Raw genomic sequence first — 13,482 nt, forward strand, 5'->3', positions numbered from 1 at the left:
AACTTAGCTGAAAACTGATTATTTACAAAAAGCACAAGTGTTAGATATTAAAATATCAGATCTCATGACTAATCTATCAAAAAAAAATCTATATCATTTGGATTTAGTAGAAACGTTTCTCTGAGCCTTCTTTAATCCCCCAACCTAACAATTTTTTTTTTCTTTTTTGTAAATTTTTTGGCCCCACTGCTATGTGTGGATCTTAGTTCTCCGACCAGGGATGAAACCCTCGCCCCCTGCACTGGTAGCTTGGCATCCTAATCACTGGACCACCAGGGAATTCCCCAACCTAACAAATTCTTAACCTCCTTCTCCATTCCCAGACACCCAAATAACACAAAGCCTCTGAGCTTCGCCTTATCCAAGCACTTGAGATTGCATTAAAACTACCTGTTTGTTTAGTACCCCCAGTCCCTCCCTCACATAAACTATCTTGTTCGCTCTTGTATTTGTGGGACTAAGGCCAGTATCTGATGAATCACTGGTGCTGAAATTTTATTTGCTGAATGAATGGCTAGATATACACACATAAAGAGTTACTGGTTGAACCTTATACATAATGAGCCATTTGCTGTGCACCAACCATTTATTAGATATTATAGTAAATGATTTATGTAAATTATCTCATCAATCCTCCAAAAAACTTTATAAGAATGTTATCACTAGATCTTCATTTGATAGCTAAGGAAACTGAGACTCAGAGAGAATAGGTAACTTGACCAAAATCCACAAGCTAATATGTGGTAGATTCTAGATTCAACACAGGTGTGTATAACTAAAAAGCCCATGTTTTTAGTCATTACTGTTATTTTAACAAGATACAGCAACTTCTTAAGAAATACATCAACCATCATAAGCCCTAGCTTTTGCAGTTATCTGTTAACAAATTCAAAATATTAAATACGAGAGGACACTTACTCTTAAGTTTCTAATGCCATCTTGATGTTTCAATTTTTCAAAAAAAGACTGAAAAAAATCAGATCTCTCCACATGTCTTGGAGCAACACAAAGTGCATCAATGTCAGCTCCTGCAAATCAAAGTATTTATTATCAAGAACAGTATATTGAATATGTATTACATTTTTGTATACACAAACATATGTACAGAAGAAACTACGTAAGATGAGTATAGGAAATAATATAGTACTCTAGTAGTGAGATAATGGGAATTTTTTCCTCTGTATTTTCTAATTATGAACAACAAATAAGTTTGTTATTGAAAGTTCTTATCAGTAAAACATAGAAAAGCAATTACCTTTGGTGTGTACTCCAAGCCTATAGGAGCCAAAGGTGAAAATTTTTCCACCAACAGTAGCCACAACAGAAGGTGGGAGATTCTAAAATAAAATAAAAAAATTTTTAAGGCATTCAATTGTTCAAATTATTTAGCATTAAAATTGTCTAAATGCTCTAATACATGTTGACAAGGATGTGGAGAAAAGGGAACCTTTGTAGACTACTGGTGGGAATGTATATTGGTGCAACCACTGTAGAAAACAGTAGTAAGGTTCCTAAAAAAACACTAAAAACAGAACTACCAGGGACTTCCCTGGTGGTGCAGTAGTTAAGACTCCACACTCCCAATGCAGGGGGCCTGGGTTTGATCCCTGGTCAGGGAACTAGATTCCACATGCATGCCGCAACTAAGGAGCCCATGCATCGCAACTAAGGAGCCAGCAAGCCACAATTAAGGAGCCTTTGAGCCGCAGCTAAGGAGCCCACCTGCCGCAACTAAGACCTGGCACAACCAAATAATAAATAAATAATTAAAAAAAAAAAAGAACTACCACATGATCCAGCAATTACACTCCTGGGTATATATCCAAAGAAAATGAAAACATTAATTTGAAAAGAGAGATGCACCCTAATGTTCATAGCAGCATTATTTACAATAGCCAAGACACGGAAGCAAACTAAGTGTCCATCAACAGATGAATGGATAAAGATGCGGTATATATACAGAATGGAATATTAGCCATAAAAAAGAATAAAATTTTGCCGTTTGCAACATGGATGGACTTCGAGGGTATTATGCTTAGTGAAATAAGTCAGACAGAGAAAGACAAACACTGTATATCACTGACATGTAGAATCTAAAAAATAAAACAAACTAGTGAATATAACAAAAAAGAAACAGACTCACAAATACAGAGAACTAACTAGTGGTCACTAGTGGGGAGAGGGAAAGGGAGAGGGACATGATAGGGGTAGGGAATTAAGAGGTACAAACTACTATGTATAAAATAAATAAGCTACAAGGATACACTGTATAGCACAGGGAATATAGCCAATATTTTATAATAACTATAAGTGGAGTATATAACCTTTAAAAATTGAGAATCACTATGTTGTACACCTGAAATTTATATAATATTGTAAATAAACTATACCTCAATTTTTAAAAATTGCCTAAATGCTACTGATATGTACTACATTTGTCAAGTTTGGTGACCTGACGTTTGTAAAAGTACTTCAGAGCTTTTTTGATTGCAGCTGAAGTAATGAAGGTATTCCCAGAGGAAAGACAAGACAAATTTGTGTCCAGTATACATGCACACATCTCTATCTTAAGAAAAACATTTTTTATCACTTGACCCTACCTGTCCCCCCAAATTACCTGATTTGGCTCCATCACTCTTAATAGTCACCAAGGAACTTGCAACTACCAAATTAATGCACTTTCGCTCTCTACAGTTATCATACTATCTCCCCTTTAGTTTTTGTGACAGATATGCTTAACTTATTGATTCTAGCTCTGTAATATTTCTGCAAGAAAGTGGGGTAATTCTTGACATGATCTCCTTATGAGACCTAATCTAACAACTTTAATTAACATATTTTTGGTTGTACCAGAATTACAATGCTACTTTTCACCTCTCTCTAGAGCCAATTCTAACTGCCCATCAGATATTTTCACTCAGACTTTCTGATCCACTTCAGTATACAGGTCTGAAACCTAGCAAAAAATTCTTCCTATGATAAACCAGGTATACCTCCTGATTTCTCCTGATTTCTCTATTTTTGTTCCTTATTTTCCTTACTGCCCATACCTATAAGTCATTATTATTCTTCCTGGCTTACCAATTCTTAGGTTATATCCCTCACATGTCACTTCCTCCCCACCCACTCCCATTCTGTGCTATTTAACAGTATCATAAGTTACCCTCTTGCCATTAGTCTTTATTTCTTACTCCATTTTGTTAAAAATTCACTGGCTGGTGTTCTTAAATTAACTCTATTACATAACTCTTCTGCTCAAAACTTGCCAATGCATTCTTCTACGGATACTGATCCTTGGATCCCAAGGACTTCCACAGTATGCTCTTAAGGATCTTTCTTGCCTTGTCTCCTAATATTCCCTTCGAAGCTCCAACTGCCAACATGTTACATAACCTAGTCTCCTTTCCATTGCATTTGCCATTTTCCTTCTCTCCAATGCTTGCCATCCTCTCTGGGTATCTCAATACCGTCTATTTTCCAAAGATCACTTCAAGTTCCACCTCCCTCATGAAGCTTTCTTTGATTATCCATCTTGTAACAAGCTCCTTTTTCCCCCTGTGCTCCTCTACTGTTATTATCTTTAACCACTTTTATACTACATTTATTGACTTTTTTTATTCTGTGTATGTTAGTTCCATCTCTTCAACTATATTTGAATTCCTTGAAGGTGAGAACTATGTCTACTACTTCTATTTCCCCAAAATGCCCAGTCCAAGTTCCAGAGAGTAATATCTGCTAATGAACTTGACTAAAAGTATCTGCATAACAGGACATTGTTTGTTATTTTCTCTGTTTAACGGACATGTTTCAAGAGTACCACAAATAATAGCTAGAAAGAGTTAATAAAATTATTGATGACTAACATGAATCAAAAGGATAGAGAAGCCCCTTTTAGTTTACCTTCCTACTTTGAAAAGCATGATTTCTTCTTGATTTATGAGAAAGTGATAAACTGAATCACAGAGTAAAGTATTTTCCCCACAAACCACAGTATTTAACTAAAATGATTTGACTTGGAGTTCTGGACTGTTTAAATATTCCAACTGTGTGTGGAATACTAAAATGATCTTTGATCTAACTCAAATCCTTCAGATATTTTTCAAACTAAAATATGCATAAATGAAAGGGAATTATAATGATATAAAAAAGACCAATCACCTTATCTATGCAAATAAAGATGTTAAAACCAATTAAAAATTTTTAAATGATTACATATTTTATTTTCTTTGCTTAAAAAATGCCAAACAGTGGCAAAGCCTCAAATTTTTAACAATGGTTTTATGCCTAGAAATTAAATGGAAACCAGTTACTGGTCTTTGCAAATTAAAGCACTGATGTGAATGAAATGAGGGAAAAAGCAATATAAATAATTAAAAACAAAAAAACCTTTTGACCTTGGAACAGATTCTACTGGATTTTTCTTTTAGGTGCAAAAAACCACACAGTAAGAAAATTAGTTAGGTGTATCTCTCAATAAAGTAATCTAGCCTCTTTTGTGAATAGTTTAACACTTGACTTCCCTTGATGTATCCTAGAATATGGATGGGAGCAAAGACCTCAGCACAACCACATCAGCTGACATAAAGACCACACAAGAAGTCATAAAGCTTGATACTCTGATTTTAAAATAATTCTAGCAAGTTGTGTATCTGGTTTGCATACCCACAGCAATTATGGGCTGACATTTATTCAGTCCCTGAGCTCTGTCCTGAGGTTGCACAGGTGAATAAGACAGGTTTATTTCTTAAGGAGTTGATCAGCTAGTAGCAGAGAAACAAGCATGATTTTTTTTTTTTATTACTCATGACTAGCATTTCACCTGCTCAGAATTCAACCTAACTGAAAACCTCTACTATTGATAACCCTGCTGTGAGCTCAGAAATGAGCCAGATAGTCATTTGGCAGCAAAAGTAAACAGCGTAAAGACCATTTATTTAAACTCAATGATTGTAGATTAGCACAGTCCCTCATAACCTTATTCAGAGCCCATTTTTTAAAAGAACCAATTTTATATATGTATCATAAGTACAGAAGGAAATAATAAAAGTTGTAAAAGAAAGAATTCTAACAGGTGTTTATCTAATTTCTAAACTGATGCAGATTAATGGGCAGAAAGGGATTTGACAGAGAGAGACACTACTGCTGTGAGCCATTAACTTTCAGCTGAATGCTGTTAAGAGATGGGAAAAACTGTAAAAAAAAAAAAAAAAAAATCCCTAAAATTTAAAATACAACAGTTTGAGCCACTTCGTGAAGGGGCAAATAGTATTACGCAGTTGAACATGCCCTACCTCATTTTACTACAGCCAGTAAAATAATATTCATAGTGATGATTCCCTGACAAATGAGAATTCAATTATACTCAAAATACTCTAAGAAAGCAATAAAAATGTAATCGATTTTAGAAGAAAAATAGTTAAGCTACCAGAGGGGGGAAAAAGTTGTGTAAGTATAAATTAGGGTTTGCAAACTCCTATGTCTCATGGGCCAGGCAGGAATGCAAATGACGAAAGTATACACATAAGAAACACAGAAACTGATAACTGACAGTTGCTGTGTCAGAGAGAGCAGGGAGTGATGGGGACCGTGAAGCACTGAAGGGGAGGAGCCCAATTCCATTCAAGCCTCTTCCTGCCTTGCACAAAGGAAGGCCCAGTGCTGCCAGACCTGGTATTTCACAAGAAGTCTGAAATCTGGCTTTTAAAGTAAAATCTCAGTATTTAAATTTTGATCTACTACATGTGAGTCAAGCAAGACATTTATGTGAACTCCAGTCAGACACTGGCTACCTCTGGGGTAAATCCTCACTTATTTAGGACTCAATATCTACACCAATTAATTTCCAAGTATACTAAAAAGTTTTAATGTATTTCTGATTATTCTCAACTCTGCATCTTACTACCAGAACATAATGAAACTATGAATTCAATTTAGTTTAGAGTCTTACCTTACTCTCACTGACCTCAGAAATCCATTCTTTCACTAAATTGTTCAGTTTACCAAGAACAACCAGCCTATAATAAAAAATAACATGCTTTAGATGAAAACAAACACACACCAAAAACAAACTATTTTAAAAAGTAATTAAACATATAGGCAGTACCTTTGTGTTGGTGCTAGAGTAAAAGCATATTATACACGTGCTAATGCTATCACATCTGTTGACACATGGCACATCTCTTTGGCATTCTTAGGTTCCTAAGAGTTCCAAAGAGACGATAAATGTGATTGATAGTATTTTGGTCTTTGAGCTATTTTCAAAATTCAAAAAGCCTAATAAAAAAATCAAAATTACCTTCAATAAAGCTGCAGAGGCCAACTGAACTGTCAACTTTCTTGGCCTTACTATGGAATAAAATCAATTCAGTGTGGTGATAATAGAGGTTAGCATTCTCTGACAGTTATGAGTTTTTGGATAATAAAAACAGGTAAATAATTTATTGGCTAATTTTTATAAAATTTACTTAATAAAAGCAATTTGATATTAAAACAAACTTGCAACCAATGGCATATCCAAATCCAGATTTTAAAAAAAAAAGAAGAAAGATAGAAGAGTTTAGGCATCTCAAAGATAACACATGAAAAACTGAATTCCTGATCTGTCCGAACCTGCTTCTCCTTCAGCCTTCCCCAGGTAATGGAATCCCATCCTTCGAGATGCTGAGACCAAAAATCTTGGCATCGTCCTTGACCCCTCCCCTCCCACCCCCTCACATTCCATAGTCATTAAACCACCCTACTTTTAAAATACATCCAGAATTCTACTACTTCTTATCACTTCCACTGCCATCCCTAGTTCTGGCCACCATCATGTTTTTCCTTGGGTTATTATAATAGCCTCCTAACTAGTTTCCCTGCTTCTGCCTTTGACCCCCTTTCAGACTATGCTCGGTAAAGCAGCCAGAGTGACTATGTTAAACATGAGTAAATCATGTCAATCTTTTGCTCAAAACCCTAATAGCTTCCCATCTCACTCAGAGTAAAAGCCAAAACCGTTATAAATGGCTTTCAAGGTCCTAAGTGACCTTTCCTTCCAAGCTCCTTCCCACCTCATTTACTTTAAGCCCACATTTCCCTTCTTATTCACTCTGCTTCACATACCTAGGCTACCCTGCTGTCTATTTCTTAAATATACCAGGTACACTCCCACCTCAAGCCTTCTGCCTTGAATGCTCTTCCCTCATATCCACATAGCTCCTCTCTCACCTTTAAAATTTCCCTCAAATGTCAGTGAGGCCTTCCCTGACAACCTCCTCTCCCAGCTTCATTCTTCTCAGCAGCACTTGTCATGTGTAACACTGTATTTATTTTACTTACTTGGCTAATTGTTAGTTTCCTCCTCTAACCTTCAACTAAAATATAAACTCCAGGAGGGCCAAGTTTTCTCTTCATTTTGTCATTTTTATATCCCTAGGCAGGGACATAATTGGTACTTGATATACGTTGATAGAATTAATGATTAAAGAATGTACTATAAAATATTTTGCATTGTTAAGTGACATACCTGTGGTTCAATTCTTCCTCATCTTCAAATACTCCAAATGGTTTCATGGCATCAATTAATTTCTGTGTGTAAATATGATCAATTTCTTTTGGACATGCCAAGCTAATTGGAGAGGTGATTCCATAATGCTTTTGTTGACGCTGGCTGTCCAGCACGGTGTTTCTGTTCAAGAAAAATGAAACAGCAGAAAAAATTTAAAGTACCATATACTGATACATTAAATCTCTCAATCCACTCATTACTTTAGCTACCTTAAAAGTTTAGTAAGTACTAATGGTTGCAGCCCCGCTTTTTTTTTTAACGAAAAAAGGATATTTTGTGCTTATGTTGATGAAGGACTATTCATACTGCCTCAAGCTTTCATGGTTAGGATGTCTTTTCAAGCCAAAAGCAGCCTGTGTTGGCAACAGGACAGCTGTACCAACACCACTCAGCTCAAATGCAAAGAGCCTGAATGGGAGCTGGGCCAGGGCCACCTCCACTACACACCCTGCAGACTTAAGTACCATCTACAGTCAGTTTTTGAAAAGCAGTCAGCCACTTGAAAGAAAGCTCTAAGTAAAAAAAATGCCCCCCCCAAGAAACAAAAACATCCCATTAGCAGGTCCTAGTGAAACAGTCTAGCTTTTAAAAAGAAATCACAACTAGATTCGTTCCCGAAACATACATTAACATTCCTTGCTTGCATCAGAGTTTATAGTCCTAACATTCTGTCACTCTAGTTAATTGTTTTCTTCATTGTCTAAGTGAAGTCTATGACACCAGCTACCTTGGGCCCCACTTTCTTATCTCTATGCTGAAAAAGTTGACTATCAAGGTCCCTACTAGCACTGAAATTCCAAATCCATTATTCTGAACCTCCCTCATCTAGACAGGAAAACAAGGCAAGCAACAGAATTCCACATTCCCGTCCACTCATCAATTCCACTTATAAGTAAACACCCTTGGAGCAAGTCTAGTACAAGTGTACAAGGAGACATGTACAAAAATGTTCACTGCCACACTGTAACATTAAAAAACAAACAAAAAAAACTTAGAAATGACCTAAAACAATCACTAACAGGAAAAGGACTAAATTAGGGTGTATCCCTACAATGGAATACAATACAGTAGTACGAATTAATTAGAGCTGAAAATACTATCATGGACAAATCTCAAAGATACTATGTTGTACTAAAGAAGCTGTTGAATGACAAGTGTGATACTAGTTATATAAAGCTTAAAAACAAGTAAAACAATGCCGATTATGGACACATACATATGTAGTAATAGCATAAAAAACATGCAGCAATAAGCATCAAATTTGGAACTGTGGGGAACTCTGGAGAGGGAGGTGGATGGACCAGTGAAGAAGGTAACAGAATCCTTCAGATGTATTCGGTATGCTTGTTTTCTTTTAAATAAAGATATGTGTGTACACACACACACACACACACACGGAAAGTTATGCTTTGGGAGAGATGGATGGTGGCTACACAAATGATGCTTATGTTATTCTCTGCATTTTTCTTTATGTTTAAATTACTTCCTAATAAACTAAAATGTAAGAAGCTACAACAAAATCTTGCCAAGCACGGACACTGTTTCTGACTTATCAAAGTATGAGCAGGAGGTATAGACCGGCAGATGTACTGTGGATAGGTGGGGAGACCAGGGAGACCATAGTCATTACGAAAGAGAAACCCATGGGCTGGGATAGGTCATTCACTCCAGGAGACGTGGAGACAGCCGGTCAGGAAGGGAGGAGGGGGAGGGAGGGGGATGGTATTTGCGCCAATGCAGACAGGAGCAGAGACCGGCTCAGACAGCGCTGGGGGCAGGAGAGTAACCGACAATTTCTCCCCACGGACACACGCGCCTCTCTTCCGCCGCAACCTTGTCTGGGGGCGTCCTCAGAGGTAGGGCAGCCAGGGGCAGATGGGGACTCCTGCAGTCCCCGAGTCTGTGCAGCGGTGGCCAGGTGAGCCGCCGGGTGTAGGGGAGGTGCCCTTGCCAAACGGCCGGGAGAGGGGAAGGAGACCACTGAGAGAGCTCAGGGCACGGCGCGAGGGGCAGGGAACAGAAACGGGTGCCAGGCCGGCCACCCCAGCCCACCCCGTTATGCCTCGCCCCCAACCGCCGGCCCCCACCACTTACGCAGACATCTCTTTCATCGCTTCCTGCGCCTCCCTCACCGGCGAGTCTTTCGCTCTGGAGTCCTGTTCTTGCTCTTCCCTTCTCCTCCTGTCCACTTTCCTCCGCTCGCTTGTAGCTCGCTTGCTCGCTCACTGTCTCACTTACTACGGCCGAGGCATCCAACCGAGTAGTGAAAACACCAGAAAACCGGCTCTATTTATGACAATACAGCGCGGCCGACGCCAATATGGCGCCTCTTCCCAGCCTGCCCCTCGCCCGCTGAGGACCCGCCCCTGAAGGCCTGGACCCGCCTTGACCCCGCCCCCTCTCCCTTTGGGTCCCTGGAGGCTCCGGTGGCCCCGCCCACAGAGGCGCCGGCTGCGGTTGCCGACCCCGGTGCGAAGGAGCGTTTGGTCCCCTCCTTTGTCAGTGGGACTGTCAATCCAGACTAACTGCTTGGAAGGTAATTTGGAACATGTTTTCCTTGTTTCTCTTATTCTCTTATGAAAGCCTATATCATATATTTTTAAAAACTCCACAACCTTGCCTAGCGAATACTATTTTAACTCTTCCATTATACCACACTTTTAATCGGTTATAGTCATACATAATCTAATTAACCCACTCGTTGAGGAGATTATGTCGTGAAAAGGTCACACCCAGGAACGTGTGACTTTGCAGTTACCCCGGAGAGAAGCAAGCTTGTAAATTGGAGGCTAACTGTTCACCTCTAAGTACCGCCCCTGGTTCATGGCATTCTAGCAGTTAGGTAACGGAGGTTGATAGGAAGGCTGGCAGTTTGCAACAGGAGGATAAATACAAGGCTGAATCAAAATCGCACACTTTCAAATAGTGGAGATCATGTTCCATGTGAGTGTGAGGATGAAAACGGGAAAATGATGACAAATTTTAAAACATTAAAGGGCAGAAACAATTTAAAACACTAAGTCGTTACAAGGAAAAGAATGTCAAGAAGCTGCTTTTTCTTGGATAGAGAAGATAGAATCATAGAGAAGACAGAATTATTCATTCAAAAATATTTATTGATAACCTAATCTGTGCCAAGCACTGTGTGAGGCTCCAGTGATTTAATTGTGCATAAAACCAGATGTATATTCTTTAATTTTATGGAGTTTAGAGTTTTTGAGGAAACAGTCAAATATAAGTGATATTCTTCTGTTGTAGAACTAAATCGCCTACTATGTGTCAGGCACAGGAGATACTTAATTCCCGCTTTTGAGAATTCACAGTCTAGTGAAGGAGAACAAGCATATACAAAGATCATTAAAATATGGTATGGTCCGTGATAAGATGGGGTCAGGGCATTTAGGGAGGCCTAAAGCAGGCCGCCTAAACTTGAGGGCTGGGATGGTCAATAGGGGCTTCCTGGAATAGGGTATTCGATGATGGAGGAGTTAGGGCAAATTGCGTACATCTGGCCCTGGGCCCTGGTAAAAGCACCTTCCTGTTCTCTTGGCACATGGGCCTCGAGGGTCCCTGCTGCCTCTAGGTTTTGTCTAGGGCTCATTGGAAGGGCTTGTGGTCTCAGCCCAGAAGCATCACAGGGCTAATTCTTCTCCCACCTCTCCCCATCTCCCCAACAGTTTAGGGAATCTTGCCAGACTGGGAGACAGAAAGTCTCCTTTCCTCAAGGTTTCTAACCAAGACATTTGTTACTAGTTGCATAGAGTTCTCTTCAGGGCTCAGCCTCGTTTCAAACCCCAAAGCCAGAAAGAGTTGCAGGCTGATTCCGTTACCTGCACAGGGCAGAGTCCTTAGCTCAGCGCCAGGAACATAGGATTCAATAAATCTAACTCTTATTTACATTGATTACCATAACTCTTATCTCCTAATTTTTCTCTTTGTTTATGTATTTAATTTTGAAATATTTCTTTTCCTTCTTTCCTTTCTTTTCTCTTATAGAATGCTTTTGTTTTGCTTTTTTCTCTGTATAGAATGCTTTGTTTGCTCTTACCTGCTGCAGTAATTTGGAAGAAAGGTAAACTCTGCTTTCAATTCTACTAGTTCAAGGAAATCCTAAAGTGTTTCAAAGACAGCTTTAAGCCTTTATTTATGTAATTATCAAAGTCAACATCAGAACAATACTTTTTAATTCTGTTTTACGTTGTTATGTGTAGTTTGCCTCATTTTTAGTTGTTTCTTCCCATTTTCCCCATCTTTGTTAACCTACCTGGGATTGAATGCCAGTCCCCAACCCCCATTTCAATAAGGACACTTTCTTTCAAGAAAGAATATGTTTTCCTGTGTGTGTGGTGGGGGGGTGGTCTACATTGTAGCTGTACTTTTTAAGCTAAAATTTTCCAATTACAAATGTAACCCATGGGACTTCCCTGGCGGTCCAGTGGTTAAGACTTGCCTTCCAATGCAGGGGGTGTGGGCTCAATCCCTGGTCAGTCGATCCCTGATCCCAATGCAGGAGGTGCTAAGATCCCATATGGCTCATGGTCAAAAAAACCAAAACATAAAACAGAAGCAATATTGTAACAAATTCAATAAGGACTTTAAAAATGGTCCACATCAAAAAAGACAAAACAAAAAAAAACACAAATGTAACCCATGTTTGTAAAAAAGAAAAAAAAAGGAAGAGTGGAAATCTCTCCCTCCCTTCCATTCCTAACTCCATTTTTACTCCCCAGGGAACCATTATTAACAGCTGGGTATCTATCCTTCCAGAATGTTTTCGATATAACCCAAACCGCATATAAACATGTACCAGAGGTTTTGATTTTATTGTTTTTTAATTTTGAAAAATAAATAAAGGGGTCATACTGCACGTGTTGTCCTGCTTCTTTTTTTTTTTTAACCAAAAAAATCATGAGCATCTTTCTATGTTAGTAAATGTTATGGACTGAATTGTGTCCCCCAGATTTCATATGTTGAAGTTCTATTTTCCAGCACCCAAGAATGTGACTATATTTGGAGAGTTTAAATAAGGTCATTAGTGTGGCCCCTACTCTAGTACGACTGATGTCCTTATAAGAAGAGGAAATTTGGACACAGATGGCACAGAGGAAAGGCCATGTGAAAGCACAGGAGAAGACTGCCATTTACAAGCCAAGGAGAGAGGCCTCAGAAGAAACCAACCCTGCTGACATGTTGTCTCAGATTTCTAGCCTCCAGAACTGTGAGAAAAATAAATCTTTGTTGTTTAAGCCTCCTACCTAGTCTGTGTTACTTTCTTATGGAAGCACTAGCAAACCAATATAGGAAGTATACACCTACTTTTTCACAGTAATATGGTATTCTTTGTCATAAATAATATGTAATATTTGTCAAAATATATTTAACCATTTCACTGGTTCATTTGTCTCAGATTTGTTTATATTATAAATAATGCTATAGTAAACATCCTTATACATATATCCTCTACACTTGTATCACTAGTCATTAATAGATTCTTAATGATGGGATTACTATGTCAAAGGGTATGTATATTTAAAAATAAAATTTTTCAGACAGAGAAAGACAAAATGATATCGAAAACATATCACAGAATCTAAAACAATGATACAAATGGGACTTTCCTGGTGGTCCAGTGGCTAAGACTCTGCACTCTCAATGCAGGGGGCCGGGGTTCGATCCCTGGTTAGGGAACTAGATCCCCACCTGCCGCAACTAAAAGTTCACATGCCACAACTAAAGATCCCGCGTGCTGTAAGTAAGACTTGGCACAGCCAAATAAATAAATAAATATTTTTAAAATAATAAAAAATGATAAAAATGAACTTACAAAACAGAAATAGACTCACAAACATAGAAAACAAACTTATGGTTACCAAAGGGGAAAGGGGGGAGGGGTAAATTAGGAGTTTGGGATTAGCAGATACAAATTACTATATATA

The 13,482-nt window shown here is 38.5% G+C and overlaps 1 protein-coding gene across 1 annotated transcript in view; it reads right to left on the bottom strand.

Annotated features, from left to right (window-relative positions):
• PAPOLG (poly(A) polymerase gamma) overlaps positions 1–9,887 on the bottom strand; it is a 32,585-nt gene extending 22,698 nt beyond the window's left edge. The window contains 5 exon segments of the mRNA XM_022597354.3: positions 919–1,028; positions 1,256–1,337; positions 5,948–6,014; positions 7,505–7,666; positions 9,641–9,887. Of these exon segments, the coding sequence (XP_022453062.2) occupies positions 919–1,028; positions 1,256–1,337; positions 5,948–6,014; positions 7,505–7,666; positions 9,641–9,657 (438 nt within the window). The 5' untranslated portion in view covers positions 9,658–9,887.
• Positions 9,888–13,482: the final 3,595 nt, after the last annotated feature.

Source organism: Delphinapterus leucas, chromosome 13 (assembly GCF_059928025.1).
Source record: "Delphinapterus leucas isolate spDelLeu-1000000601 "Yukka" chromosome 13, BTC_Dleu_Yukka2, whole genome shotgun sequence".
Taxonomy (NCBI): domain Eukaryota; kingdom Metazoa; phylum Chordata; class Mammalia; order Artiodactyla; family Monodontidae; genus Delphinapterus; species Delphinapterus leucas.